Source organism: Rhinolophus hipposideros (assembly GCF_964194185.1).
Source record: "Rhinolophus hipposideros genome assembly, chromosome: 20".
Taxonomy (NCBI): domain Eukaryota; kingdom Metazoa; phylum Chordata; class Mammalia; order Chiroptera; family Rhinolophidae; genus Rhinolophus; species Rhinolophus hipposideros.
Window position 1 is genome coordinate 19360788 of NC_138066.1, and position 27869 is coordinate 19388656.

The window sequence follows — 27869 nt, forward strand, 5'->3', positions numbered from 1 at the left end:
GGGCGAGCGAGGGGACTTGGGATTGAGACCCTTTTTAGGGTGGTTGGGGACTAGCCTTGGGCTCCTATTATTAGGCACCGCCTCTTTTACTCGCGGGAAGGCCGCTAGGGGGTGCTAGGGAGCTCGCCGCCCACTTGCGAGGCGCCTCAGCTCTCACCCTCACCCGCTTCGCCCGGCGGAGAGACTACAACTCCCGTGGTGCTTCGGGAGTCAAAGAGCAATGGGGGAGGGACACGAGGGCGGGTCTTCCGGGAGTGTGCTTCCGGCGTCGGCGGCCGCGGCGGGGGACGGTGTGAGAGCGGTAAGATGGCGGCGGCGGCGGTGGTGGAGTTCCAGAGAGCCCAGTCTTTATTGAGCACCGACCGGGAGGCCTCCATCGACATCCTCCATTCCATCGGTAAAGGCTGTCGCGCCCCCTCCCCGGCTCTGCTGGCCCGGCTCGGCCTGTGTCGGTCAGCGGCGGCGGAGCGGGGCCGGGTTAGCCGGCTCCGGTGCTGCTGACTCACTGTGTGTGTGAGGGGGGCCGGGCCGGGGGCACAGGCCGCCCGGAGCTCCCTGGAGCCCCCGGGGTCCCACGCGGGTGGGAGGCCCCGAGGCAACCCCGGCGTCCACTCGCCAGCTGCTGACTCACGGTGGGCTCCGCGCGGGGCGGGACAGTGGGCCGAGCCGGGTCCGGTGCGAGCTGGCCCGGGACGCGGAGCGGTGGCGGCTGGCGTGCGTGTGGGGAGCTGGTCTGAGAACCGCGGTGGGCTGGCTTTGCAGGAGCCCGTTCCGGACGGGCACTTCCCGCCGTCGTTACCGGCACAGCCCGCTCGGGGAGGGAGAGCGAGCTCCTGCTTCTCTCGTGGAGTTTCCTCCCGCGGGGCGCCGGGAGCTGCTGTCCTCCCAGGTCCCCCGGCCGAAGGCTCCACTCCGGGGGGGCTGCCCCTGAGCGTGGGAAACCCCGAGGGCACCGGCGCCGGCCCGAGCAGGTGGCCCCGCCGTGCCTTTGCCCGCGTGCGGGTGCCGGAGCGGGAGGCCGGGGCGGGACCGCGCGGCCAGCGGGGGGGACCAGTGGCCCCGGCGTCCCCGGGGAGGCGGGGAGGGAGCCCCGGAGCTGGGTGTGGGCCGGCCGCGGCGTGCGGGCACCTTCCTGGGGCCGCCCCGCGCCCCGCGCCCCGCGCCGGGAGGGGGAGGGAGCATTGTAACACCGTCGTGTGGCTTCCCTAACTTTACACTTGGCACGCCACGGGGAACTGAAATGGGGGCCCCGGCCGGTCCCTTCCGACAGCTTTCTACTGAGATTCAGGTGTGAGCAGAAATACATTCCTGCGGACAGAAGGGCTTTTGACGTGCAGTCACGAAGGGTTCAGCTGGGGCTCGGGCTGGTCCTTCACCGCCCAGGCGGTCGTGCCGTCTTTTTAGTTGGATCAACAAGTGGCAGGAAAACGCACGGGTAGGGCGGGCCTCCGGGCTTTGGGCTGCTGTGCGGGCTTCCGAGTCTTGGACTTTGGTGGTCCCGACCGACCTGCATGGAGGAAGCACAGGTGACGAGATCCTGATGTCCTTCTCTTTGGGGGTAAAGGAGAGAGAGAGGAGGTGGGCGCGAAGATGCATCCGTGAATTGGGTGGTGCTGGCACATGAAGGGTGTTTCACTTTGAAGTTCTGACCTTAAGTCAGTTACAGCTACAGGACCAGAGCCATCCCGATCACTGTTACGTATTTATGTTCCGTGAATACACACTAACGTTTGGAACTACTGTGAAAAGCATGCGTTTTATTCTTTTTCATGCCTGGTGCCTGCTACGGTCTTATAAAATGGCAATTATGGTAAATATAATTAGAGTATTTCTTGCTTGCCCACTATGCCAGGAGAGAGTTCCCTGAAAGCATCCCTGTTAGAGCAAGCTGGAGTCATGATGGTTGACGGCCCTCCTTTATCCCGACTCCATTGTGGAGTATCAAAGTCTAGGTTTTGTCAAGTCATGATGCTTTGTAAGGGAAGTGAGAACTAGTGATGGTCACTAAAATCACCACTACAGATTTAAGAGGCTATTCAGTGTGCCAGGGATAGAATAGTTATTAACAGTTGAAAGTGGGACAGGTAGCACAGTTATTTTAACAGGTCCTGAATCCAGTAAAAAAGCAGCAGTCTCTTCTAAGGATCCTATGGGAGCTTTGATAGGGTTATTTTTCTTGAATGGCTTTATAGAATTGCTTATCCCTAATACACCCATTAGCTGAGGCTTTCCACAGGCCTGAAGTTTATTGAAAAGCTTTTGACTTTATAGTCATTAGTAACTTCGTCATTTGATTTTAGTTTGTGGCAGCTAAATGCACAGGTATGTTTAATATTTTCACATTACAGTGCTCAGCCTGGGGCTTACCACCACAGGTATGCAGAACTTGTTTGAATTTTTGCTTTCATGAAATGACTGCAACGGAAACCTCAGTGTATGTGGGTAAGGGAAATTTTAATTGATAGGCTGCAAAGGCACATCTAAAATCAAGGAGGAGAATCTATGATTTATATGGGTCATGTCCTAGATGATCAATTTACTTTTTGAAGCTTTCTAAAATTTGTGTTTTGGTAACTGAGTTTGTAATTGCTCTTGTGAAGGTGAAACTTCCTTCAGGCTTCATTTTTTGTCAGAACTTTCAGAGGTTTGCATTTTCCTCTCCCAGTGAAGCGTGACATTCAGGAGAACGATGAGGAGGCCGTGCAGGTCAAAGAGCAGAGCATCCTGGAGCTGGGGTCTCTCCTGGCGAAGACTGGACAAGCTGCAGGTAAGTGCTACAGATGGATTGCGTTCTCTTCTACCTGAAACGCTGGGTGAAGTTTCAGTGTTCTGTTGGAGTGAAGGAGCAGGGGAATGCATCCATTCTCCATGTAGAAGGCATAATGCATGGACAGTTCCCTTGTACTGCCAATTTGTTGAACTTCAGTTTTTAGCAGGAAGTTAAATGGCTTTGAAATTCAGTTCTTTCATGGAAGAGTTTTGGTCTGCAGGTGCAGGGAAATCTTGTTTGTGTTGGATGCAGTGATCTGTGATTTGTTTCTGGTGTAAATTTTTACTGCGTTCCCTTACATATGGGCAGCAGCAGTCTTCAGTGATTTCATTGAGCAGTTCTGATGTTTTAAAAGTGGACAGTGACTTTATGTTCCTGGAGTGAAAATGAGTAGGGATTTTGCATCTAAGTAAGTGACTTGCTGTTTTTTATTTCTGACACAAAATGAGTCAGACAGTAAATGGGAAGAGTCTTCCCAAGATTTCTCTATTGGTCACTAGGAATTTATGTATGTGATTGCCCAACATTCTAGTAGTTGTCGTTGAACCATTGACTTCCCAGGCTCCAGATGATGGTGGGTGTGTCCTTGGAATGAGAGTGTCCTGTTGACCAGGAAGGGCCTTTGATCAGTGGAAACAGTATTTAGAGAGAAGCTTGCTTCAACTTAAAACGGAAGATTTTTTTTTTTGTCAGCCTTAAAGTGAACTTAGAGTTTATCTGATTAAAATAGATTAAACTCTGCTAAATGACCTCATGAATTACTTTCCCCTAAATTATGTTGTTATCCAAGAGAATGATAGGTGTAAGCTAGCAAAACTGCTTGAACTTGAGAACCAAGGTGTTTGCCAATGAAGGATGACTGACGTATTAATTATTAGGCTCAATCACTAGAAAGTTCAGTAAAGATATATGAAATTATATGGGTCTTGTATTTTTTTAAAAGTGGTTAAAATATCTGTAATAAGAACAGTTTTTCAGTGCTTCCTATGAACTAGTTACTGTTTTAAGCACAAACATAGTTTAGCATATTGAACACTTGAAACAACTCGATAAGGTAGATACTATTATCCATTTACACCTGAGGAAACGGAGCACAGAAACGTTGACTGTTTTACCCAGGGTCACTGAGCTAGTTCACGCGAGAGGCAGGATTTGAACCCAGGTAGTCCAACCTCAGAGCTCACGGCCTCATGGTATAATGGTTATTACTTTGCATAGTTATCTACTTAGGGACTATCAGTGGTGAGTGGTGTTTTTACATTGTATGCTGACTTCCTGCTATTTAACATTTTTATGAATTCCTTTTTCCTGTCAGTTAATGTGAGTTTGGGGGTTAGAAAATAGTTTTGATAATTAGTCCACACAAAATATAATTAGTAAGGTAATTTTCTTGAAAGAGTTAGAAAGCCAGGTGAAGTGATTTAAGATTTTTCTGTTGAAACATCCAAAGGTCTTTTTTTCTCCCCTAGCATGGGATAATTAGAAACAGCATGTAGTGTAGTCAATACTTCAGAAAATTTATCCAAAAATGTTACTGTTTTGCTTGAAATTCCTTTTTCTTGCTTTACTCTTTCCTTGTTCCTTGCCCTCGTTCCTTGTGATCCCTGCCTGAGCAGTTTAGAAGTATACTGCTAAACCTTTTGGAATTGAACAGGGGAATCATAAGGACTTTTAAAAACTTGTTTTCTAAGAAAGAGTTTGATGAGTATAAGTACATACAATAGAAACCCTACAGAAGTCTTGGGGCCTATATTCATTTACCTTACTGAGCTATTAATAATTGATAGGTTTGTATTGTTTCCTTTGATTTGGGGTTTTCTGAGAAAAGAAATTATGTCTGTTCCATTAATCTTCAATTTTTATGCATTCACTATATGGCTAATATTGTGCTAAGTACTCTACTTAAAAAGTTAAAGATATCAGCTCTTTTTTAAACTAGATTGCTTTAGAAAGACTAAATAAAGTTTCACTTAAGTTTAAAAATAAAAAAAGTTTAAGACAGGGTCCCAGACTGACAGCAGTCATTTGGGAATTAGTGAATAAGACAAGTCTGGTGCATAGTAGTGATTGAAAGTCGGGCTGCGCGTCCTCAGACGTGATGCCTCGGTTCAGGGTCTGCAGGGTCATAGCCTGAGACTCCTGAAAGGATTATGTTGAGTTCTGAGAGGCTCTAAAAAGGAAGTGCTGGTCATATTATTGCAAATAACCTCAGTAAAAATAGGAGGAAGATGTCAGTATGATTCTGTGGTAGTTAAAAAAATGAATCCAGTATGTAGGAAAATGGAGAGAAACAGAATATAACCAAGAATGAATAAGAAATAGAAGACTAAAATGAAAAATGAACTGAGTCTTTTGGCAATGAAGAGGTCATTTGTTTCTCTGTTAGGGTGAGAAGAGTAACACACTCAGTTCTTGGAGAAAATACTGTAATGTTAGTAGGTACTAGAGAGAAGGCAGACTGCTTAGCTCATGTTTCGCGTCTGCCTTTTACAGGAAGGAAAATAATTTTCAAAAAGAAAAAGATAGAAATAACATCAGAAAGAGAGAATTAAAGCCAAGGCAGGTGAGAGAAGAGAGAGCAGATAGTCTCTTTAAATACGTTCAAGTCTTCACCTCTGACAATGTCTGCCTTTTAATATCAAAAGAATAGTTCCAGCAGATGTATTTATAGAGACACTGTTATTATTCTGAGAAAAATCATGGAGGATGGAGAGGTATAAGGAAACTGAGGATGGGCAAACATTGTTCCACTTTTTAAAAAGGTAATGAAAACAATAAATTCTAGACACTATACACTGGTGATCATCAGTAAAGTTCTGGGACAGATTATCTGATAAGTAGGTTTTAATCACTTAAAACAGTAGGTTAATTAAGGAAATATTATTCTAGACTCACCTTGGTTCTCTTTGGTTAGACTTATCAGACTAGTAGATAGATAACCTGTTTCCCCGAAAATAAGACGTAGCCGGACAATCAGCTCTAATGCGTCTTCTGGAGCAAAAATTAATATAAGACCCGGTCTTATAGTAAAATAAGTAAAATAAGACCGGGTCTTATATTAATTTTTGCTCCAGAAGACCCATTAGAGCTGATTGTCCGGCTACGTCTTAATTTTCAGGGAAACACGGTATGCAGGACTCCACAGACAGTGGCTGGCCAGCTGTTTTCGTAAATAAAGTATTGTTGGAACATAGCCACACCGATTTATTTACATATTGTCTGACTGCTTTGCACTACAGTGGCTGAGTTGAGTACCTGCCACCGAGACCTTAGAGCCGAAGTCAAAAATACCTACTGCCTAGCCCTTCACAGAAAAGGTTAACCAACCCCTGTGTTAGGGGAGTGATAATGACTACATATCTGATATAAGCAGGGTATTTGAACATTTGCCATAATACTAATAACAGGTACAGGTTATGAATTTATGATGACGAATTGATCATTTGTCAACCTGAAGAGACGTCTCTAGCATCATGTCGTAGGGATCTGTCCTTGTTCTGGTCAGCACCTGGCATTATGGCTAAAGCAATTTCAGAAGGCGTGCTTATTTTTGTAGATGACTCAGTATAGTAGAGGATAGAATTAAGATGCAGAGTTATTGCCAAAACCAGTAAGGTTAAATTCAGTGTGGTAAGTATAAAGTGATATACTTAAAATATTTATCAAAACAGAGGAAGGTGGGGAAATTACCTGTCTCTGCAAAAAAGACCTTAATGGACTCAGTGTGAACAAAGAATGCTATTGGAAAAGGGAAAACGTGCTGTTTTGTTCATGCGGTGGCCAGATCAAGAGAATTAAGCCCTGACCCTACTGGTTAGACCCTAGAGCATTGTTTTTAGTTCTGGGTACCACAAGTGGTACGTTTGCAAACTAGAGTGTATTCAGAGGAGGGCAACTCAGGTAATAAGGAATCTGGAAACCATGACATTGGAGGAACAGTTGAAATAGCTAAAGATGTTCAGCTTGGAGAAAGGGAAAGTTGGGGAGACATAAATGATAGCGATCTTCAAATCTCTGAAGCCATGTGGAAGGAGAGTATAGACTCATGTTTCAAAAAGAACAATTGAGCTTGACCAAGTTGAGCTGGAATAGTCTGCTATTTGAACATTTCTGTCACTAGAAATTGTTTAGAATTGTTCAAGCATAGTACGACATGCTGTGGGAGAAGGGACACTGCACTAGACTCCTTTTAAAAAGCTATGATTATATACTATCATTGAAATTTGCATAAATGCAAAACGAATTTGAGGGGGAGCAATTATAGCCTGGAGTTGGCATGGAAAACCCAATAGGACTTTAGCTGGACCGAAAAAGATATCTCAGATTTATATAGGTCCAGAAGATGGGAAGAAATCCCAGATGGGAACGCAGCGTGAGTGAGGCATGGAAGCATGAGTGTGTGTAGTCTATGCAAGGGTGAATGGAGTGGCGAATGGGAAACAAACTCAGTGGGAATCGAAGGTCAGTACTGGGGCGGGGAGGGAAAGATGAACTTTTCCACTCTGTGTAAAGTTCCTTTTGTACCTGACACAGTCCCATGCATCCTGTGACTTTTCAGGCAGATGAAGATTTCAGGGCCCTGAATTAGCATTCTCAGGAGGGTGAGGTTTGCTTGCCCTGAATTAGAGTTCTCAAGAGGGTGAGTCTACAATTGGAGAATATTAAAGAGGCAGTGGCACTAAAGGCATTTTAACCTACATTCCAAAAGTACTTATTTGTTTAGTGGAAATATTCTCTGATTTTTAGAAACTCTTGTTTCTAAAGATGCTCCCTTAGGGTTACTGTGTACTACCCTTTTTTCTGACATGAGGGGGAAAATGTGTCTGTGGTAGGCACCTTTTTTGGTCATAGTTTAAGACTTAGGTTTTGCAGATTAATGAGGAATTTTAAAAGGGGGTAGTATAATTTTAAGGGAAAAACATCTTAACTTTCATGTGAAGTTTATTCAGAAGGATGCCAAGGAGGTGATATTACTAAAAAGCTAAACTGGGGAGTACTTTGGGAAGGGAGGAAAAACGGAACCTGGAAGCAAAAATCTCTTGTCTGTTCAAGGAGAACTAAGGCAGACTTGAAAATTAAAAAGCAAACAAACAAAATCTTATAATCTGATCAGATTTGTTGGTTGTGGGGAAGTGATTTTGTCCAAGGTGGAAGAGGCATAACATATTTTTATATTCTAGAAAACTGCTCTCGGAGTATTGAGTACTTTACTGTTTATCTTTCATTAAGGTGAGAGACATGAGCTTTTCCCGGGGCCCTCATAGTAATCCAGTGGCTGAATGGGGTATAAGATAGCACAAATTTGGTGTATGTTGTTAACTTATTTTTGCTACTCTTAACCTGCTAAGAATGCTTTTATTTTCTACTAAGTTTCATTTAGACTGATTCCAGTGACATAAGTACTAAGTGTATGATCGTGGGTCATTTTTTAAATGGGTATTTGTTCCTAGTAATATTGATGTTTACATTTTCCTGTCTGAATTGCCTTCCGTACAGAGCTTGGAGGACTCCTGAAGTATGTACGCCCCTTCTTGAATTCCATCAGCAAGGCTAAAGCTGCTCGTCTTGTCCGATCTCTTCTCGATCTGTTTCTTGATATGGAAGCAGCTACAGGGCAGGAGGTAAGCTACTTTAATGACAGAAGGTGGACAATATGGAAAAAAAAAGGGTTTCAGTGAAAGAAATGCCTGCCTGCACTGTGGTACTAATGTGGAAGGGACAGCTGGGAAGACAGCTCAGGACTTATCATGTCAGTTTCTTTTTGTTACAGGGCATTTGATACTTTGGGTCTGTTCCATGCTTTGCTTTGTAAGTGGAGATTGTCAGTGGTCCCTGGAATCCTCATTACATCAGGGTCACAAACTGATTCTTGTCTTTGAGGTATTGTATTGCCACACCTTTGTAATGTTTTCTGTGTCTGTGGTACCTTTTAGTCTGTGTCACAAAGCTCCTATGAGCACTAATTAAATCTTGTGGCATCCCCTCTTGGCATGTTTTGTACTGCGTGCAGGCCTTTATTGAGGGGTGAGCATCAGTGACTCTGGTGTGCCAGTATGTGTCCTCTACCAGTTCAGAGTAGACCCTGAGCTGCGTTGAAGAGTGCCTCATTGGAATCACTGAGCCTCGTCCCACCTTTTCAGTGGTCGCTGTATTTTCAATGGTGGCTGTGATTCAGGGGAAGGAGATACTACCAAAGTTAAAACTCATTTTGTAAAAAAGTGGGAGATTCAAGTAAGTTATATTGTGGTTGCTTGAATCTGTAGGAAGAATAAAGTTGTCTTTCCTATAGATAACATTGATCAGTACTGTTGAGTGCCTACTGTGTGGTAGGTACTGTTACAAGTACTAGGGATACATTTGTAAAAACACACAGCCACCACTCTCATGAGGATTACATTTTAAAGAGGAAGTAAGGCAGTAAACAAATATATAAAATGTCAGATAGTATAAGGTCAAGGGTAGGAATTGCTGGTTGGTTATATGCCTAATTGTTTGCGTGGCCTCTGGGTGTACAAGTAGGAGGTCTGAAAGGGCATAGTAGCATATTGAGTAAATAATGAGGAATTCAGAAACCTAGGACATAATGGATCCCACTTTGAAATATTATTTGTAAAATCTGGTTTCTTGCCGTAGTGATTCTTTGAGATGTGGTTTAAACACCATAATCTAACATTATTTGTAGAAAATTCACTTGTAGAGAAGTCTTCAAAATTCTTTTGTTTCTGATAGAGCTGTCTCATGATAGTAGGTCAAAAATAATTATTTAGATGGCTGCCTTTTGAACAAAGCCATTAGAATTATTTTTTATGAATAATTTAAAAGAAAAAGTGATTTTTAAAGGGGTGTTAGTCTTATTTAATCCTAACTTCCCCCTCCCTCTTTCTTCCCTTTCCCCCCAACTCCGGTTCAAGCTGTGTTTCTCAGTCTAGTTGTGTAGGACACAGCTCCCTGGCCCATGCTGGTGTTATGAGCTTTGCGCTCCCCCGACTGGTCGCCCACTGCTGCTCACAGCAGCTCACGGCAGCTCTCGCCAGCTGCCGGCCGCTCAAGCTGGCCACCAGCCGCTCCTGGCAGCACACTGCAGCCCAGCTCCAGGGAGAGCCGTTGTTCACAATCTTAGATATAGAGGGCGCAGCTCATTGGCCCATGTGGGAATCGAACCAGCGACCTCCGTGTTAGGAGCACGGCGCTCCACCTGAGTCACTGACCGGGCCACAACTTTTGGGTGTGTATGTGTGCTTTGTTCTCATGAAAACTTGGCACCATCTTTTGTTTGAAATAGGGTGCCTTAGAATGGGCTGACCAAATAAATGTGAGTTTGAAACAGACTAATAAATGTTACTTAGAACTTTTTAGGCAGAAAAATTAATTATCCAAGCTGCTCCATTGCCCCTTCCAATAACAGAGCTGTCTCAGTGGGTAGAACCACATTTGTTTAATGATCAGTTCTCCTACTTCTTTGTGGAAGTATATCCAAATCATAGTTTAGTGCTCTCCTGTCACTCACTGGCTGGTGGGCTTTACTGGCCTTCATCATGTGACTCTGTGTCTGGTTAGGCCCTCCCTTAACTGTGTGTGTACATTTCTGCTGTTCATTGCTCATAACATTTTTGTCAACTAGAACCCTGTCTTCCTTTTCCTATAGTGAAAGGAAACTGAGGCATTAAGTCGTTTTAGTGCTAAGTATAGGCTGGTCTTTTTTTTGGATTGATTATCAGTTTAGCTTTTTGTGTGTGTGTGTGTGAAACTTTTTTTTTTATATATAATTGAGGAATATTGGGGAACAGTGTGTTTTTCCAGGGTCCATCAGCTCCAAGTCCAGTCGCCGTTTTCAGTCTTTAATTGCAGGGGGCACAGCCCACTATTCCATGTAGGAATTGAACCAGCAACCTTGTTCGGAGCTGGCGCTCTAACCAACTGAGCCATCTGGCCGCCCCTCCGGAAGCTCAGTGGCAGCTCATTGTCTTCAATCTAGTTGTGGAGGGCACAGCTCACTGGCCCACGTGGGAATCGAACTGACAACCCTGTTGTTCAGAGCTCACACTCTAACCAACTGAGCCATCTGGCCGCCCCCTACGTGTTATATTTCTGATTATTTTGTCTTATAGGACAATTACTTGAACATTTGCCTTATTTTCTTTAATATTATCCCATTCAGGTGAAGCCCTAAATACCTTGCAGTAGCGCATGTCTTTCCCATTCTTACTGTGTTTCCCCGAAAATAAGTCTGGGTCTTATATTAAGTTTTGCTCCAAAAGACGCATTAGGGCTTATGTTCAGGGATGTCATCCTGAAAAAGCATGCTAGGGCTTATTTTCCAATTAGGTCTTATTTTCGGGGAAACATGGTAATACAGGCATACCTTGTTTCAGTGCAGTGCGCTTTGCTTTATTGTGCTCCACAGATGTTGTGGTTTTTACACAAAAAAGATTACGACTCTCTTTATTGCTTTACTTGCTTTATAGCAGTGGTCTGGAACCAGACCTGCCGTGTCTGAGGTCTGCCTATACACGGCTGTTCCTTACCCACCATGCTATTCTCCCTCTTACTTTATTTATAGCTACAATATTGGCCTTTTTTGACTTAACTTTAAGCTGTTTTAGGCTTGGGGCATTTTTGTACATCTTGATTGCCCTCGGCCTGATCTTAATATGGCGTTTTTCTTCACATGATTTCAAGTCTTTATTTATATCTCTCTTCTTCAAAGACTTTCCTTGATCACATTATCTAAAATACCCTGTCTATGCTTTACTTTTCCTCATATTGATTTCACTTATTAACATCTGTCTCCTCAGAATGCATTTTCCATGAGGATAGCTACTTCGTCCTGTTCTCTGCTGCACCCTCTGCAGTAATAGTTTGGCCCAGAAGAGCTACATAACTAGTATTTGTTGAAGGAATATATGGATTATGCCTTCCCCATGGTAGATGCTCAGGAGATATTTTATTGAATTAAGACTTAAGTTTATTGAATTGAGGTATAAGCAGGGGTTGTTGTTACTACATTTGTCTAGGTAACTCAAGGTCTCTGACTTGGGGACATTGGTTATAGTCTTCATCTTGGAAAATTCTTGGTTCTTTTAAAATTATTTGATTGAGTCATGGGAAAGGACAGAGGAGCAAGTCATAGGTGGCTCACTGTCATAGTAGGCCTGTGGCAAAGTATGAAGTTTTAGGACACTGTTAAGAGAGCTAGGAGTTTTGTGTTGGGGAGTTTGGTACCAAGAGTATGGGGGAGGGGACTTTCCTTGCCAAGGTGCACAAGACTACAGACTCTTGTATTTTTGTTGCTAAAATAGTCAGCAAAATATTTTCAGTTCCATTCATGTCGTGAAAGAGATCTTACTTTCAATTTGGTTTTCCAGAACATACACAAAACTCTGAAATTGTGATTGGCTTGCTTTTATTTTGATTTTTGTAGAATTTTTATGAGGTCAGTTGTGTTTACAGTTGGAGATTAAAGTAGCCAGCAGAGGGCTCCACTGAGTTGTAAAGGTTTCGTTGAATCACTGTTGAATCCTCCAAACACCATTTAATGTCATCCATTTACATACTGAACTTGCATTTAGGATTGAAAGGCAGAAGATGTGTCAGTTTGGATTATGTTCCTTTATTTTTCTCTCCTTACAACATGTCTTAAGAGAATTTTGGATTTCTATAAAAACCTGTTGAATTAGCAATTAGTTCCCAAGAAAGCTCAGTTTCTTTTTATCTTAGGCTCTAACTGGGAATCTTAATACAAAAGTGATATAAAACCTGCAGTACTTAATATGTACTTTGTCAAAGCTCATATGTCAAGGATACCTGATGGCAAGTAGACCGTCTAGCACAGAACACTACTTTAAATCAGTTGTTTTGCACATGGCATCACTGCTTGGGCAGGTAGAACTGGGGGTTCAGATTGCCTTTAAATCTTAAAGGCCCTTTTAAGTATTAGGTTCATTTTAATTTCTTTTTGCTCCCTTTAGTACAAGCTAAGTTTGCAGTATTGCCCTTCTTAGAATCTGAACGGGAGGAGCTAGCTGGACAAGCAACTGTTAGAAACAAGGCATTTGTACTTGGGCTGAGAATTTCTCCCCTTTATTACTAGTGTATTCACATTAACACGTTACTGTTACTGTTTGCAACTATTCAGGGAGAAATTTCTGCATTAAAAATTTCTCAGCCATCATAGAAATCTACATTCCAGGGCTACGTATGTTGGAAATTCTGGGTCCCTCCTGGGAAGGTAGAAGAGGAATCCCTACAATGAAGTTCTTTTCCAAAGGAACACAATCTAAGCACAAAGATAATTTGTGTGTTAAAAACCTAGTTGGTTCTCCATTATGATATAACCATTGCACATTGAGATACTGTGGATCAAAGCATGTCCCCTGAGACATTAAATAGAGCAACATGGGTAATATATAAGAAGGGAATGAAAGCTAGTCTCCAAACCAAGGTCTGTGGGAAGAATGAGGACATAATGTTGCATGTACTCTCTCTCCCTGTTGTAGGTCGAGTTGTGTTTAGAGTGCATCGAATGGGCCAAATCAGAGAAAAGAACTTTCTTACGCCAAGCTTTGGAGGTATGTGCCTGTATTAGTACTGATTTCAGGTCTCTAGGCATTAGACAGACTGAACGTAAGTATCGTCATCCTAATCGAAAGTATTTTCAGCAACTTTGTATTATCCAGACACCCAAATATTACTGGTAGTAGTCCCACTCATGAGAATTGCTCTGGTGGAAGTTTTGAGACAGACCTGCTGACTTGAGTCAAAGAAGAAGCGACAGGGTAAAGTTAACAGTCACTGGCCATCATAGGAGACCATACCATGGGCTAGATAACTTTTTTAGGCTGAATTTGGTGCTCTCATAAGGACTTGAATATTTAACAGTAACAGTTCTGTGACTGTTAATCTTTGATTTCTTTCTTTGGCTTTTTTCCCCCTTTTCATCAGTCAATGCCTTTTCTCTTTCCTAGGCAAGACTGGTGTCTTTGTACTTTGATACCAAGAGGTACCAGGAAGCATTGCATTTGGGTGAGTAAGCTGGGAGAAATTCATAAGTCATCCTAACTGGCTAGTGAATGTATTCTAGAACCTGACTACTCTTATTAGTTATGAAATAATAAATTATATTCTTCCTACTTCTACAAAGGATTTAAGATGGCTTATATTTACTGACTCTCATGGAAAAATGCCATTTGGAAGTTCTAACAAACTAACTAGAATTAATCTTTTAAATTTAGAGAACAAAAGGGTCAAATTGAAAGTGTTTTACTGTCTATCACATTTACTATATCTGTTTATAATTATACATAAAATCTGTTTTAAAGAAATTAAAGAAATTGAGTGCAAATATATATGGAAGTTGGAGTGGGCCAACTAAATTCTTTCTCCTATGTGACCTTTAAACATCCTGAAATCTATGCTTGCTGCTTTTTTGTTTTTAATTAATGGGTAGATCCTGGACTATTTTTCCCAGATGGAAGAACATGGGTTTTTATAATCTTTATCAAGTTGAAAAAAACTGCTAATATTCCATTTTTATCCTGCAAAAATGGCAATTTCATATTCAAATGAATAGTAGCATTTAAAAAAATAAGTTTTATTAAGATACAATTCACAGACCATAAAGTTTACCCTTTTAAATTGTACAGTTAAGTGGTTTTTTAGCATGAACTTCACAAAGTTGTGCAGCCATCACCACTGTCTGATTTCTGAACAGTTTAATGACCCCAGAAAGAAACCTTATACCCATTAGTTATCACTTCCCATTAATCTCCACTCGTCTTCTGTCTGCCCTTCCCCTCCCCTACCACAAACCCCCCAGGCAGTCACTTATCTACTTTCTGCCTTTGTAGATTTGCCTGTTCTGGACATTTTATATAAATGGAATCATGTAATATATGGTCTCTTGTGATTGCCTTCTTTCACTTAGAATAATGTTTTCAAGGTTCATCCCTGTCATATCATATATCAATATTTCATTCCTTTTTATTGGTAAATAATATTCCGTTGTATGGCTATACCACATTTTATCCATTCATTCGATGATAGCCATTTAGATTGTTTCCACTTTTTGGCTATCCTGAATACTGCTGTGAGCAGGTTTTATGTGGACATGTTTTTCTTTTGGAATGGCTAGGAGTGGAATTGCTGGGTGATACGGTAATTCTCTTTAGCTTTAAGTAACTAACAAACTAATTTCCAAAGTGGTGGCACCATTTTTACCAGCAATGTGTGAGGGTTTCGGTGTCTCCATCCTCACCAACAGTTGTTAATATAGTCTGTCTTTTTTTACTTTAGCCATTTTATTGGGCATGAAGTGGTATCTCATGGTTTTGATTTGCATTTCCCTAATGACTAATGATGTTGAGCATCTTTTCATGTACTTATTAGCCATTTGTATGTCTTTGGAGAAATCGCTGTTCAAATCCTTTGCTATTTTTTAATTGGGTTATTTGTCTTTTTACTGTTTATTCTATCTTTTTACTGTTTATTAATCCCTTACCAGATGTGTGATCTGCAAATATTTTTTACCATCCTATGAGTTGTTTTTTTCAATTTCTTGATGGTGTCCTTTGAAGCACATTTTAATTTTGATTAAATCCCATGTGTCTATTTTCTTTTGTTGCTTATGTTTTTGGTATCATACCTAAGAAATCATTGCCTAATCCAAGATCACAAAGATTTACGCCTATGTTTTATAGGTTTAGGTCTTGCATTTGGTCTTTAAGTTAATTTTTGTTACTATGCAAGTCTGAACTCTTTCCTTCCTGCACCAACCCTGGTGTTTCTTATGTAGTGTTGTGATTGCTGACCAGGAAGAGAGTGAGATCAAGTGCCTATCTGAACTGGAAAACTAGTTACAGCATTTTCGGTGTGGAGATTTCCCCTGTATTCCAATCTTAGAAGTAAGCTTATAGGACTCTTGGCTCTAATGTTGTCCTTAGAATGCAGAAAGCTTCACAGAGATCCTAGTTTCTCTTTTGGAAGACAGCCCATTAGCAGAAAATTCAATTCTTGTAAATAGATAACCTCTTTTTGAGTTCAGGTAGGTTTCTTTATCCTGAGTGTTCTTCTAAGGGTGGAGAGGGAGATGTTATGGCATTAAGGTATTAAGATTATGAATGAGAAAACGGTGTATTCTTTTTCCTTCTCCAGGTTCTCAGCTGTTGCGGGAGTTGAAAAAGATGGATGACAAAGCCCTTTTGGTGGAAGTACAGCTTTTAGAAAGCAAAACATACCATGCCCTGAGCAACTTGCCGAAAGCCCGAGCTGCCTTAACCTCTGCTCGAACCACAGCAAATGCCATCTACTGCCCCCCTAAGTTGCAGGCCACCTTGGATATGCAGTCAGGTAATACCTGTAGCTACTCATGGGATGTTTTCTTAAAACTTCTTATTTCACAGGTGGAAGGAATGGGGTTGGGGCTGGAAAATAAAATTGGCTAATTTGACTTGAACTTCCTCAGAGAAACCAAACAGAAAGCTACCTCTCTAACTAGCTGCCCCCCTCCAATTAACTTGCTAATAACTGCCTAAAATATATTAACAACATGCTTATCCTTGGTTGACCAGGCAACCTGATTTTTAGAGGTAAGACCCTAAAGAGGTCTCACTTAGCTTTAAAAAGCTCCTTTCATTTCCATCTTAGTTGCTTTCCAGGATTGATTAACCCAAGTCTGTTGTTACTTGGAAATCTTTGTGAAGCATGTTGGACTTTTCCGAAAGGCCTCAGATTAGGGCTGAGGAAAGGCACCTCCCACCCTTCCATTTCAGCTTTCTGATGGAAAATGTGAATGTTGGGGCTAGGAGGCATGGCCAGTAGAATACTTTTTATTACAGTCAGCAACTTTTATTAGTTGTAATTTATTATCGTAATTGAAGGAGCACTGGAATTGGATGCAGAAGACTAGTTTAAGCCCTGGTGTTGTTATCTCTCTGTAGTCTTTGTTTCCATGTCTATACAAGAGATAATACCTGCCCTACATGCCTTTCAGGTATTGTATCAAATGGCATGTTTTGTCATTTGGAGGTTAAGAAGAGTAGAAACCGACTTTATACATATAGACTTTATATGGAAATTTTGGTTCTGCCAATTTCTAACTGTCTGACTTTGGGCAAGTTACTTATCGTATTTTGCCATATATAAATGGGCTCCTTTTTGCCCAAATTTGTGAGGGAAAAATAAGGATGCATGTTATACACAGGTAGTACTAATTCCGTATCTATATAAATGTTTTTACTTCTTTTATTTATGCTTCTGGGTTAAAAGTGTAACTCTAGAAATCAATAACGATATCCGTATGCAAAATAATAACCCTGGAATATGATAATCGGGTTTGTTGAACTTACGATGAACTTGCAACGATGATGAGTTCTTGGCCTTCTATGATGCGTAAATACCATAAATTTGTTACAGGTACATAAAATTTCCTGTACCTTGTATTTGTTCTTGTGTCTTGTAATTATTTATTACATAAAATTTCTTGTACTGTAATATGTTAAAAAATGAATGCTGGAATTCCTTTATAATACAAAAAACAAGTACCTAAATGAAAACAAATAAAAATTTGAATTAGAAAATAAAAACGAAAGAATTTTTTCCCTGAAAATTTGGTCCAAAAAAGTGGGAGTATATTATACTATGGTAATTTAGCTTTAGCTTTAGCTCATCTGTAAAATGGTGATCATAAGTGTACCTCTTCATAAGGTTATGGTGGGGATTAAATGTGATGATGAATGTGAAGCCTTTATCACAGCACCTAGCTTTGACCAACTCTGGGCACTTGCTTTAAGCCCTTCCTCTTTAATCATGCCCTTCCTTCATGGTCAAGGGATGAATTTGCATCTGATTTCTCAGAGAAAATAGAGGCCATTTTTATGCGAACCTCTTTACTTCTTCTTCTCCAGAATGTGTATCACTATCCATTTTTACCCCTTATCAAGAGTGATCCTTCTGCCTGTCCTTTAGGTCCGTTCTAAGTCTGTAGTCTTTCTTCTCCACTTGGAGCTTCTTCTCAGGCTTTGAACTACAGCAGCTAAAAAAGGCACAGCTCTCTCCTTTTTAAGTTGCTATGTTCTCCTTTTCTCTCAAGCTTCTTGAAAAAATTGAAAGAGTATCTCTTTCTTGTCCCTCTTGACTCCTTGAAAGCAGTCAGTAACGACCTTATAACCTCTGGGGGGGGGGACCCTGTTGAACACTCCAGGCTTCTTGGACATTGCTGTCCTCTTGGTCTCCTCCTTTGACTAATTATCCTTGGTTACCCTTTGCTATTTCCTTTTCCTTCTGAGTGCCTCTGTTTTCTTTTCAGTCTCCATGTGGCCTCTTCTTTATACCCTTAGTTGTAGGGGTTCTGTTTAACTAGTCTTCAGTTAACTAGTCTTCAGTTAAACAATCAGCCTCAAAGCTTCTGTTTAACTAGTCTTCAGTTAAACAGAAGCTTTGAGGCTGATTGTTCTATAATGTATTTGTAATTTTGGTGTGATCCTGGGATGTAGTAGGCATGGCGTTTACCTAATCCGCCATCTTGGACCCCCTCCCTGACTGCCTTTTCTCTGTGTGTGTTCCTCGGTGTTGTTTGCTTAGTTCTTTTTGCTTCCTGTTACCCTGTTTCCTGTCTAACCCCGTATTCTCCCATGGCTTTAGCTGCCACACAGCACTAATCTAGATCTTCAGTAACTTCACCTTCTCCTAAATTCCAGATCCAGATTTCCAGCTGTGTAATGGACATGCACACCTAAGTTTCCCAGAGGTATCTCAATTCAACATGTCAAAAAACAAAATTATTATCTCACCCCTCCCCCCTCAACCATTCTTTTCTGCAATTTCTATTTTAGTTAATGGTATCATTATTGACTTAGTTGCTCAAGCTTATGTCTTTGGAGTAATTTGACTTTTTCCTCTCCTTTACCCCTCATATCCAGTCAGTTGCCAGATCAGGTTGAGTTTGTCTCCAAATCTGTCCTTCGTTTTCCATCTCTACAATCATCGCTTTAATTAATGCCTAGACCACTGGAGTCTTTTACTGGTCTGACTGTCCATAGTCACTTCCCAATCCATTTTCCTTACTGGTCCTAAAGTCATTTTTCTGAAATACATATAACTAATCACATAACTGATCATATACTCCTATGTTTAAAATTCTCCAATGGTTCCCCGTTATCCCCAGGCTAAATTATACTTGAACATGATATTCAAAAGAAAGGCATCATTTCCTTTTCATCCTCATCTCTGGCTTTAATTCCTAGTCATCAAATGACTTCATGTGTTCCTGATTCTGGGTGTTTATATATTTTGACATCTCTGCCTGGAAATTCCCTTTTTCATCTTGTCCCCTTGGCAAACTCCAGATCCAGCTCAAATGTCTTGTCTATAAACCCTCTTAGTTGCTTTCAGACTTCCCTATTAAAGGTATATTATTGTGTACATATTATGGTACTAATCCCCTTGTTTCTGTTTTGGTGACCATCATTCCGCTGTGAGATTCTGAGCTCCGTGAGGGCCTCATTCATATTTATTTTCTCTATAGTAGCTATATCAGCACTTGGCACGTGGTAGGCCCTTATTAGTATTTGTATTCAATGAGCGATGGTCTAGTTTTTTTTGTTTTTGTCTTTTTAAACAGTAAATCTTATCCCAACCATGAAGCTCATAGTTCTGATGTGGCTCCTATTTACTAATGCGTTTGGGAAAACAATATACCATATTTTGGTGTGTTTGTGGAGAGCTTATTTTACCTTTTTTTTTTTTTAAGCTTAGTTTGGGTCTAGTCTGTTCTCTACGTCTGGACTGGGAGGTATTGAAAAATGAAGATTTGTCTCATCTAGTTTAGCAGTGTTAATAGTTTGTTGTGTATTCTTGATGGAGCTTTCCTTGGCTGCAGAGAATGGTGGACTTCTGTAGTTATGAACAGTAGGAGGAGGATCTGATTTGGGTAGGGTTAAAGTACTGGGGTATGGCACATATCAGTCACTAAATGGTTATTAAGTCAGATGTTCCCAGTTAGCGTACCAGACACTGGTATGTGTCAGGTGGGTTAGGTGTGCTGAAACATTGATCCCTTGGGGTCGGTCATGTGCAAACAGTTACATCCTTTCACTCCTTTCACAGTGTGCTGAATACTTTCTACGTGTACCTTGAGTGAAAAATGTTGAGAAGCCCTGTGGTACACAAGTGGAATGTGCTGAGGTCTATAACCTCATAAGGGGCTGAGGCAGAGTTAGAACAGATTATACAGAATTGCAGAGCTTATCCCACATGATAGCATAGGTTGGAAGTAATAGCAGGTTCAATTAAAGTTAGGCTCATTGCGAGCAACCCAATTTCTAAACAGAGAATTGGTTAGATGAACTATGTATGGTATATCAGCCTAAGGAAATACTGCTTAACTGCGTTTAAGTTCATGGATTTGGCTTTATGTGAAATCTATATACTGATTGCATCTAGGCAAAAGCACATCCATAAATGACAAATACCTGAAATGAGAATATAAAAAGTTGGATTTTTATTCTCCCATGAAAGCTGCTTACTTGACATTATAAAAATGTCAAGCTTAGAAAAGCAGTTTTAAAGAAATGGTTAATGTTATTATAAGTCATTCAGGCAGTGCAGGGATGTTTGGGTCAACTTCCTGACCTGTGAAGGTGATGTAATGCAGGGTAAACATGGCCTTTTCTAGGGGCTCTAAAAGCTAGTAGGATTGCAGTAGGGGTGAGAAGCATGGAGAAAGATGTAGGTTTTAGGGTCCCCTTTGAGTTGGGTCTTAACTCCTTGGGAATTTATATTGGCAATATGACACTGAATTGGGAGGCCAAAGACCTGGGCTCTATTCCCCGCTTTGCCACTAGCTGGCAGTGACTTTGGGCAGGTCCTTCTTCCTTTCCTGACCTCATCAGTAAGTAGACGGGGCGCGGGTGGATTTCTGAGGCCCTTTCCATCTCTGATCTTGTACGGTACGGTTTTATGATTTCATACGGCTCTTACTCTTTTCAATGCCCAGGTATTATCCATGCAGCAGAGGAAAAAGACTGGAAAACTGCATACTCATATTTCTACGAGGCATTTGAGGGGTACGACTCCATCGATAGCCCCAAGGCCATCACATCTCTGAAGTACATGTTGCTCTGCAAAATCATGCTCAATACGTAAGTGCACATTAACTTTGGGATATGAGAACTCAAGCTCTTCAACTAAGTTTTTCTGCTTGGGCAAGGAGTTTGGCCAGTTATAGAAGCAGCAGCAGCTGCCCCTGGGCTGGTTGGGGTAGAGGGGGAGGTTCGAAGGTAATCCAGAGCACTTCTGCTTGCTAGCCTTCCAGAATCAGGCAGATGGATTTGAGAAGTCTCCTTCCCAGGCGCTCGGAGTGTTCTCCTCATCCTGCAATTATTCTGTCCAGAGGGTTGCTGAGTATAGGACAGAGGGCCAGGAAATAGCTTATAGACCAGCACCAGCCAATTGGGCCACCCAGAATGGGGGTGAGTTAAGGAAGAGGTTAGGAAGAGGTTTGAAAAAGGGGACAACAGCAAATATGACAGTTAGGTCTTTTTATAAAGAATAATACAGAATTTATCCAGTCTTTTGGGAATAAATGAGATATTCTCTGGGATTCTTTTTGGATCTTTGGGTTACGCAGGGGTTTTAATAAGATATATTCTATTGAGATTTAACTTACATTCACTCTGCCTGTTGGGTTTATTACTTTTAGTAGGTTCAGTGTGGCTTTCTTTCTTTCTTTATTTTTTTTTTTGGCTTTCTTTTTAATGTTGGAGTTTTTCTACTCTTCAGTGCTGAGCTTTCTTCCAGAGTGTGGAAAGCCTGGCTTCTGCACTGTGAGGGACATACGGATTTAGGGGTGGGGATTGATTCTCAGTGGAATTCTGAGAAAAAAATTTGCCTAAACCTGTACTTACAAGCATAATATCCTGGAGCAGTTGACCACGTATGCTTTTTCTCCAGCCCAGAAGATGTCCAGGCTTTGGTGAGCGGAAAGCTTGCACTTCGGTATGCTGGGAGGCAGGTAGGGAAAACCTCGACTGCAGTTCTGATCTCTGCTCACCCTGAAGCCAGCATGTTGTCAGACATGGTGTTTGGGTGAGACCAGTGCTCTTCAGGTCTCCGTTCTACATTTCATTATTTTCCTCCTTTTCTTTCCTGTAAGATCATTCAGTGTATTTCCTGTACTGTTAAATTCTTATCCTGAAAAGTCAGTGTTTGGTACTCTTACAGACATCAGGTGGTTTGAGGGGTTTACAGAATTGAATTGTAGCATTTGCATTGAGTTAGTTTGTATTTCGCTTTGACCAGAACATTTATCTACCATGAGCCTGACTTGCAAATTTGACATGTGTAGAATATGAAATCTTGGATTCTCCGCATCTGAAGCCTGGTATGGTCAGGTGCACATGTGCTTTAGGGAGGGTTGGATTACTTGGTGCAGAAACTTAGGTTTTTATGACTCACCTGAGTGCTTCTCATACAAATAGTGCCCTTGCACTCATGCCCTGAGTTTTGGATGTGGAGAAGAGCCTTTGAAGGTCAGTAGCCCTTCTTGTGCTACCTTTCGTGCCTAAGTAGCTATGAGTATGACCTGTGTAAGGATGATGTCTCAGATGTCTGCACCATCTCTATTTGTACTTTGCTTGATTATTACTACTAAGGTAACAGTAATCTTTGTAGATTCAAATGTGGTCGTTTGTAAGCGCATTGGCTGTCTCACTGTGTCTTTAGAGCAGGGGTGTCAAAACTGCGGCCTTTGGGCCAACTGTGGTCACCAGTCCATTGTTAATTGGCCCCCAATCCATTGTTAATTGGCCCGCAGCAAATTCCAAAAATATATTTAGTTAAATAAACCAGGTGAGGCAATAAGTACTTCACCTAGACTGAGTGGCCCGGCTGTTTGTGTATTTTACCTCATATGGCCCTTGGTAAAAAAGTTGAAAAAAGTTTTGATACCCCTGCTTTAGAGGAACGGCCACAGCAGATGATTTCTTCCTTCTCTACAAATGGCTTTAATTGGCTTTTCATCAGAAGAAGTTTCAGATGAGCTCCTAGTTTTGACCAAAAGAATACTGGTTATTACTATCGTGAAAGACTTAACTACACTGTCTAGAACTAGAGTTGAGATGGACTAAAAGAGGTTAAATGTCCAGGACAAGGTCAGGTAACTAGGAATGGTGGAGCCAGACTTTGAACTTGGGTTATCTGGCTCTAAGTTTCAGGTTTTTCTCAATATGACACTTTCTATAGGATAGCTGTCAGAGACAAACTACACTAATGATTAGCTTTGCATCATTTTTAAAGTCTGTTGTGTAAGACACACCATCCTTATTTAAGTATTTAGGCTGGTACAAGAAGAGCTCCTTCTGGTTCTGTGTATCTTGATGACAGCTTTCAAGCAGGAGTCAGGCCGTTCTAGAAAGATGAATGTTGTAGATTTCTTGCTGATTGGAGACTCGATAGCTTGGCCAAGTGCCTTTTATAACTAGGTTAGAAGTTGCCCTCAACCACTGATTGTACTTTCATCACTCTGGAGTTTAACGTTCAGTGTAATATGTAGAATTTTGATGCCTTAGCCCTAACGAAAGTACACCTTGGTATGTGCTCTGTATAAACCTAGCAGAATGATAAAGCCCAGGTTAAGGTCTGGGCAGGAAGGAGCCTGGGGGGTGTGGGGACAGTGAGTCTTGGAGGAGGAGGAAAGAAATCACAGTTCTTTGGTCATTTTCCCCTTTTGCTTCTCATTTTTGGAGAATTCTGTCAGGGTCCTTTTTTTTGAAAACTCTGTTGCCTAGTATTTTTAATTCACTTCAGATTTCAAAGGGCAACTGAATAGCACACAGTAATATACTTTTAGCTTTTTTCCCCAAGCCTCTGAAGAACAGTGGCAGGGCAGATTTTCCCTTGGAGCCAGAAGTTGTTGGGATGTAGCATACTGCTTATGAGACTTGTTTGGTGGGATGTGGGTGTGCAGAACAGGTCATTTTCACTATTTTTGTCTTCATTCTTAGACAGAAGCATTAAAATGTGTGGCCCAGGCTAGCAAGAACAGATCACTGGCAGATTTTGAAAAGGTAAGCATGGTATTGGGTTGGTAGGGAACAGGTGGAGGAGAGGGGGGACATTTAAGTACTTTTTTAAAAAAATAGCAACTTATTTTTAAATAATTATAGTTTCACGAGAAGTTGCAAAGATAGTACAGAATGATCTCATGTACCATTCACCCAATTTTCCCCACTGGGAAATAGTGCAATGTCAGAACCAGGAAATAGTTAAAGCACTTTTGTACAATGAAATTTGTTGTTGTGATACCTCATTTACATACAGTACTCTTGCCGTTTCAAAAAGTTCTTTCTGTCGTCCTTTTTTCACTTTGATTTTCTGCAGCAAACCTATTACCTGCATTTTACAGTTGAGGGAGCTGGGATTCAAAGAGGATGACTAATGTCACACAGCAAATGTGTGTCAGGGTTCATTCAACTCCAGGCCTAGTGTTTGTTCCACACAGCACAGTCTTAGCTACTCCTTCAGCTCGTGACATGCCAGGTCTGCTGCTCTCCTTGGTGGACGACAGAGAAGTCTCGGTGTATGCATCTGCGCTGCAGGGCGCTGCCTCAGGATGACGTCCTAGGCTCGTTTTGCCTCCTGTGCGTCTTACTCAGTGTTTGTGAAAGTTTGAAAAGGGAGAAAAACTTGTGTAAGCAGTAGAGTGAGACATGTTTTTTTTTCTGAACCTTTCTCCCCTTAGTCTGAGTATCATGGCCAACTTACTGAAAACAAATCTAGATTCTGGAAGAAAAACTTAATGTGGACAGAGAATAGACCATGTGGCTCTGACTGTCCCCGAGATTCATCTTCCTGGGGGTTTCTTGTCAATTTCAGTGCCTTAGTTGGTATGATTTCTTTGCTTCCCTTAATACTTGATAGCACAGCTGACATGAGGCTGAGCGCTATACTCTGCTCGTGTTCTCTGTAAAACTCCAAGAGCCAGCTGTGCAATTCAGCGTTTAACCTCAGAATCTTTTTTTTTTTCCCCATGGAGATCCTACTTGTTCTGGGGAATACATGTTGAGAACTGCTTGTGTAGTTACAAGCTTGAACTGTCAACATGAAGCTTTTGAGTGGAAAACTGTTGCCAAGGTGGCTCCATCTTTTAGTTCTTGGTGTTCCTTTTTTCCTATCTTCTGTCGTGGATGGCTGTTCTCCCCAAATCCTCTAGAACTACAATCAACCACATAGTTACAAGGGCCAGCAGACTACTTAGGAAGCTAGGAGTAGTGTGACTTTCAGGTGCATCTCTGCCAATCTCTGCGACTGGCTCTTTTGGCAGGCTCTGACAGATTACCGGGCAGAGCTCCGGGATGACCCAATCATCAACACACACTTGGCTAAGTTGTATGATAACTTACTGGAACAGAATCTGATCCGAGTCATTGAGCCTTTTTCCCGAGTACAGGTAAGAACTCTCCTGGGGACTCGAGCTCTTCTCTGGCAGGAGGGGGTTTCTGGCGAGGTGTCTTCACTGCAGCCCCTCCCTTCCCACACGCATCCACAATAGGAACTCGCTTCCAGGGCGGTTTCTGGTGGACAAGAAGCCACCAAGAGCTTGATTGAGATGATCTTGACAAGGGAGCGAGAGTCGAGAGAGATGCCGTAGGGTAGAGGCTGGTGAGAGTCCCCTTCTTGTATTCAGCACAGTCTCCTCCTTGCTTTTGTAGTCACTGCCCTCACTGCCCATGTGGTAAATGTGTTCTCTTCTGGGTGTGTGGGACAGGGATGTCTGTAGTGATGAAGGCAGATGGACAGAGCACAAGACACCTAAGCGTGGCCAAAGAGTCTGGCCATAGAGACAGCCAGCAGGATTTCAAGAGCTACAGCAGTCCCTACCCCCTCTCCCCATATTAGAGGCAAAGCAAAGCTTTCAGTGTTGGTGTCTCTCTATGTTTCCTTTTAGATTGAACACATATCTAGCCTCATCAAACTCTCCAAGGTAAGGAGCCCGGAGCTTGTCTTGGTAGGGATGAGGGAAGGGGTGTATGGAGGGGCTGGTGTTTACACCCAGTACGCCTGTTGGAAAGCTCTCCAGCTTCTTAGTGGGGAATGGGGGCCATGGGCTCGAAGCTGGAGTTGCATTGTTGCTCTTTTGTTTTCAGTCCATTTGCCCCGAGACCCTTTTACACAAGGCTTTCGTGTCAGTGTGATCTCTGCCTAGTGGATACCAGTCCTTTTAATCATGTGCTTTGATTTTAGGCCGATGTGGAAAGGAAATTATCACAGATGATTCTTGACAAGAAGTTTCATGGTGAGTAACAGTCACACAGGCAAGGGGACTAGTGGTGGCGATGAAATGGTTGAAGAGACATCATGCTCTTGTTATCTTGCAAGAAGATAATTCCACTTGTTTCCTTGGTGGTTCCCTGGGATCCTTGGCCCTTGTGTCCCTGGGATGAGAGTGTGTGATAACATGCAAGTGGAACAGGGATACATGTGTTTCTCCTCCTTTCTGGAGAAAGTGAGGCAACTAGGGCGTGGGTTGCTTCTCAGATGCTTTTGTGTCTAATCCCTTCTTTATGTGGGTTGCCCTTGTGTCTCCTGCAGGGATCTTGGACCAGGGGGAGGGTGTCTTGATTATTTTCGATGAACCCCCAGTAGATAAAACTTACGAAGCTGCTCTGGAAACAATTCAGAACATGAGCAAAGTAGTGGATTCTCTCTACAACAAGGCCAAGAAACTGACATAGGTGAGTGCTGGCTGCAGGGCCCGGCCCAGGCGGCACCGGCTTCTGCCTGTCGGGCCTGAAAGCCTCCTGGTGGCCTCCCAGCTTCCCCATTGACACTGCTCTGTCTTCTCTTACAGAGTTGGATGTGTAGCGGTCCTTTGGAGAGTATGTGTGGCGGGAGAGTGAAACCTTTGGGGAAAATGCTAGGAGATTCTTTTTTCTTTTTGTTCTACTTTTCGCTCGGAAAGTTTTTAATTCCTCATTTGGTGCATCTGGATTCCAGCCTATAGGTGTGCCAGTTTTCATGTAATCTTTACTGGCCCAACTTGGGAGTGGGGACATTGCTTAAAAAAAAAAAAGAAAAAGAAAAAAAAAGGTTATTCTAAATAAAAGGAACAAGGCTTACACTACCTAAAGCTGTGCTCTCTGCCTCTTGGGAGAGGGCCACCGAGCCAGGCGCCCCGCCAGCCACTGGGGCTCCTAACCCACCCGCTGGGCGTCACCTCTCCTCCTCTCCAGAATTGGGTGTTTGCCTGACCATCAAAGCAACGACTTTTTATTCTGTTTGTACTGAACCAAAACAAACAACTGTGTATAGACTGCTGTTTTCTTTTTTATTTGAAATGAGGCGTTTCAGTGTTCTTTGCCCTGTCATACGGCCTGTCCACTCACCCTTCCCTCCAACAACGGCTCCAGCAGACTGGCTGAAGACGCCGCCGCCGCCGCCGCCGCCGCCGCCGCAGCACCTGCACGGCTCCGCTCCGACCTGTGAAGGAATGGGGACAAGGCCAGGAGCTAGTGTCCACCATGGCCACACGGGGAGCAGTGTGGGCTCTCGGGGCCTGCTGTGCATGCGGCTTTTTAACACAGTGAACTAGATTAGACGTCAGCGTTTTAATTGCCCCTCTCCTCTGCTCCTTCTCTCTCCCTGGTCTCCCCTGTCTCATCCAGGAGACCATCACATGTCTCTCTTCCTTCTTCCTTCCCCCCTCTGGGGGAGTCAGGCTTTCTGCAGTCCATTAGCTTCTCACCCTGTCCCACTCCTCCTCTCCTGCTGTCAGATGGATTTATTCCTTTTTTAAACAGTGAACATTGGAAATGAGACTGGGGTGTGGTTTGGTGGGTTTTTTGTTTGTTTGTTTGTTTTTTAATTTTTGTTGTTGGGTTTTCGAACAACCTTCCCCTCCCAGGGAGCTTCTTTATTTACCTCTTAGAAATCAAACGGATGGGAGGTAGGGCACTGTTTCCGCATGCTTTGTTTTATGATGAGATTACATAGCAAGGCTTTAATGCCACTGGGCAGGTAAGCTTCTGCACCTCTGTTGTGCTCAGCTCTATTCTCTTCTTCCTCTCATCTCTTCCTTGTCTTCTCTCTTTCCACCTCCTTCTGCCTC

The 27869-nt window shown here is 42.4% G+C and overlaps 1 protein-coding gene across 1 annotated transcript; it reads left to right on the forward strand.

Annotated features, from left to right (window-relative positions):
* The first annotated feature begins 253 nt into the window (after positions 1–253).
* PSMD11 (proteasome 26S subunit, non-ATPase 11) lies at positions 254–26885 on the forward strand. Its single transcript, XM_081028128.1, has 14 exons — positions 254–397; positions 2666–2767; positions 8267–8391; positions 13267–13338; positions 13735–13792; positions 15920–16114; positions 20760–20904; positions 21716–21776; positions 23767–23829; positions 25086–25211; positions 25710–25745; positions 26006–26057; positions 26354–26496; positions 26613–26885. Exons 1-13 carry the CDS (start codon positions 307–309, stop codon positions 26494–26496), a joined length of 1269 nt encoding a protein of 422 aa, XP_080884254.1. The 5' UTR covers positions 254–306; the 3' UTR covers positions 26613–26885.
* Positions 26886–27869: the final 984 nt, after the last annotated feature.

What these genes read in the sequence shown, in the direction of transcription:
- PSMD11 (XM_081028128.1), top strand. Translation starts at nt 307, where the DNA reads ATGGCGGCGGCGGCGGTGGTGGAGTTCCAGAGAGCCCAGTCTTTATTG. An exon ending in AGCCTTTTTCCCGAGTACAG is followed by an intron (nt 25,212 to 25,709) that starts GTAAGAACTCTC and finishes GTTTCCTTTTAG; the next exon opens with ATTGAACACATATCTAGCCT. An exon ending in TCTTGACAAGAAGTTTCATG is followed by an intron (nt 26,058 to 26,353) that starts GTGAGTAACAGT and finishes TGTCTCCTGCAG; the next exon opens with GGATCTTGGACCAGGGGGAG.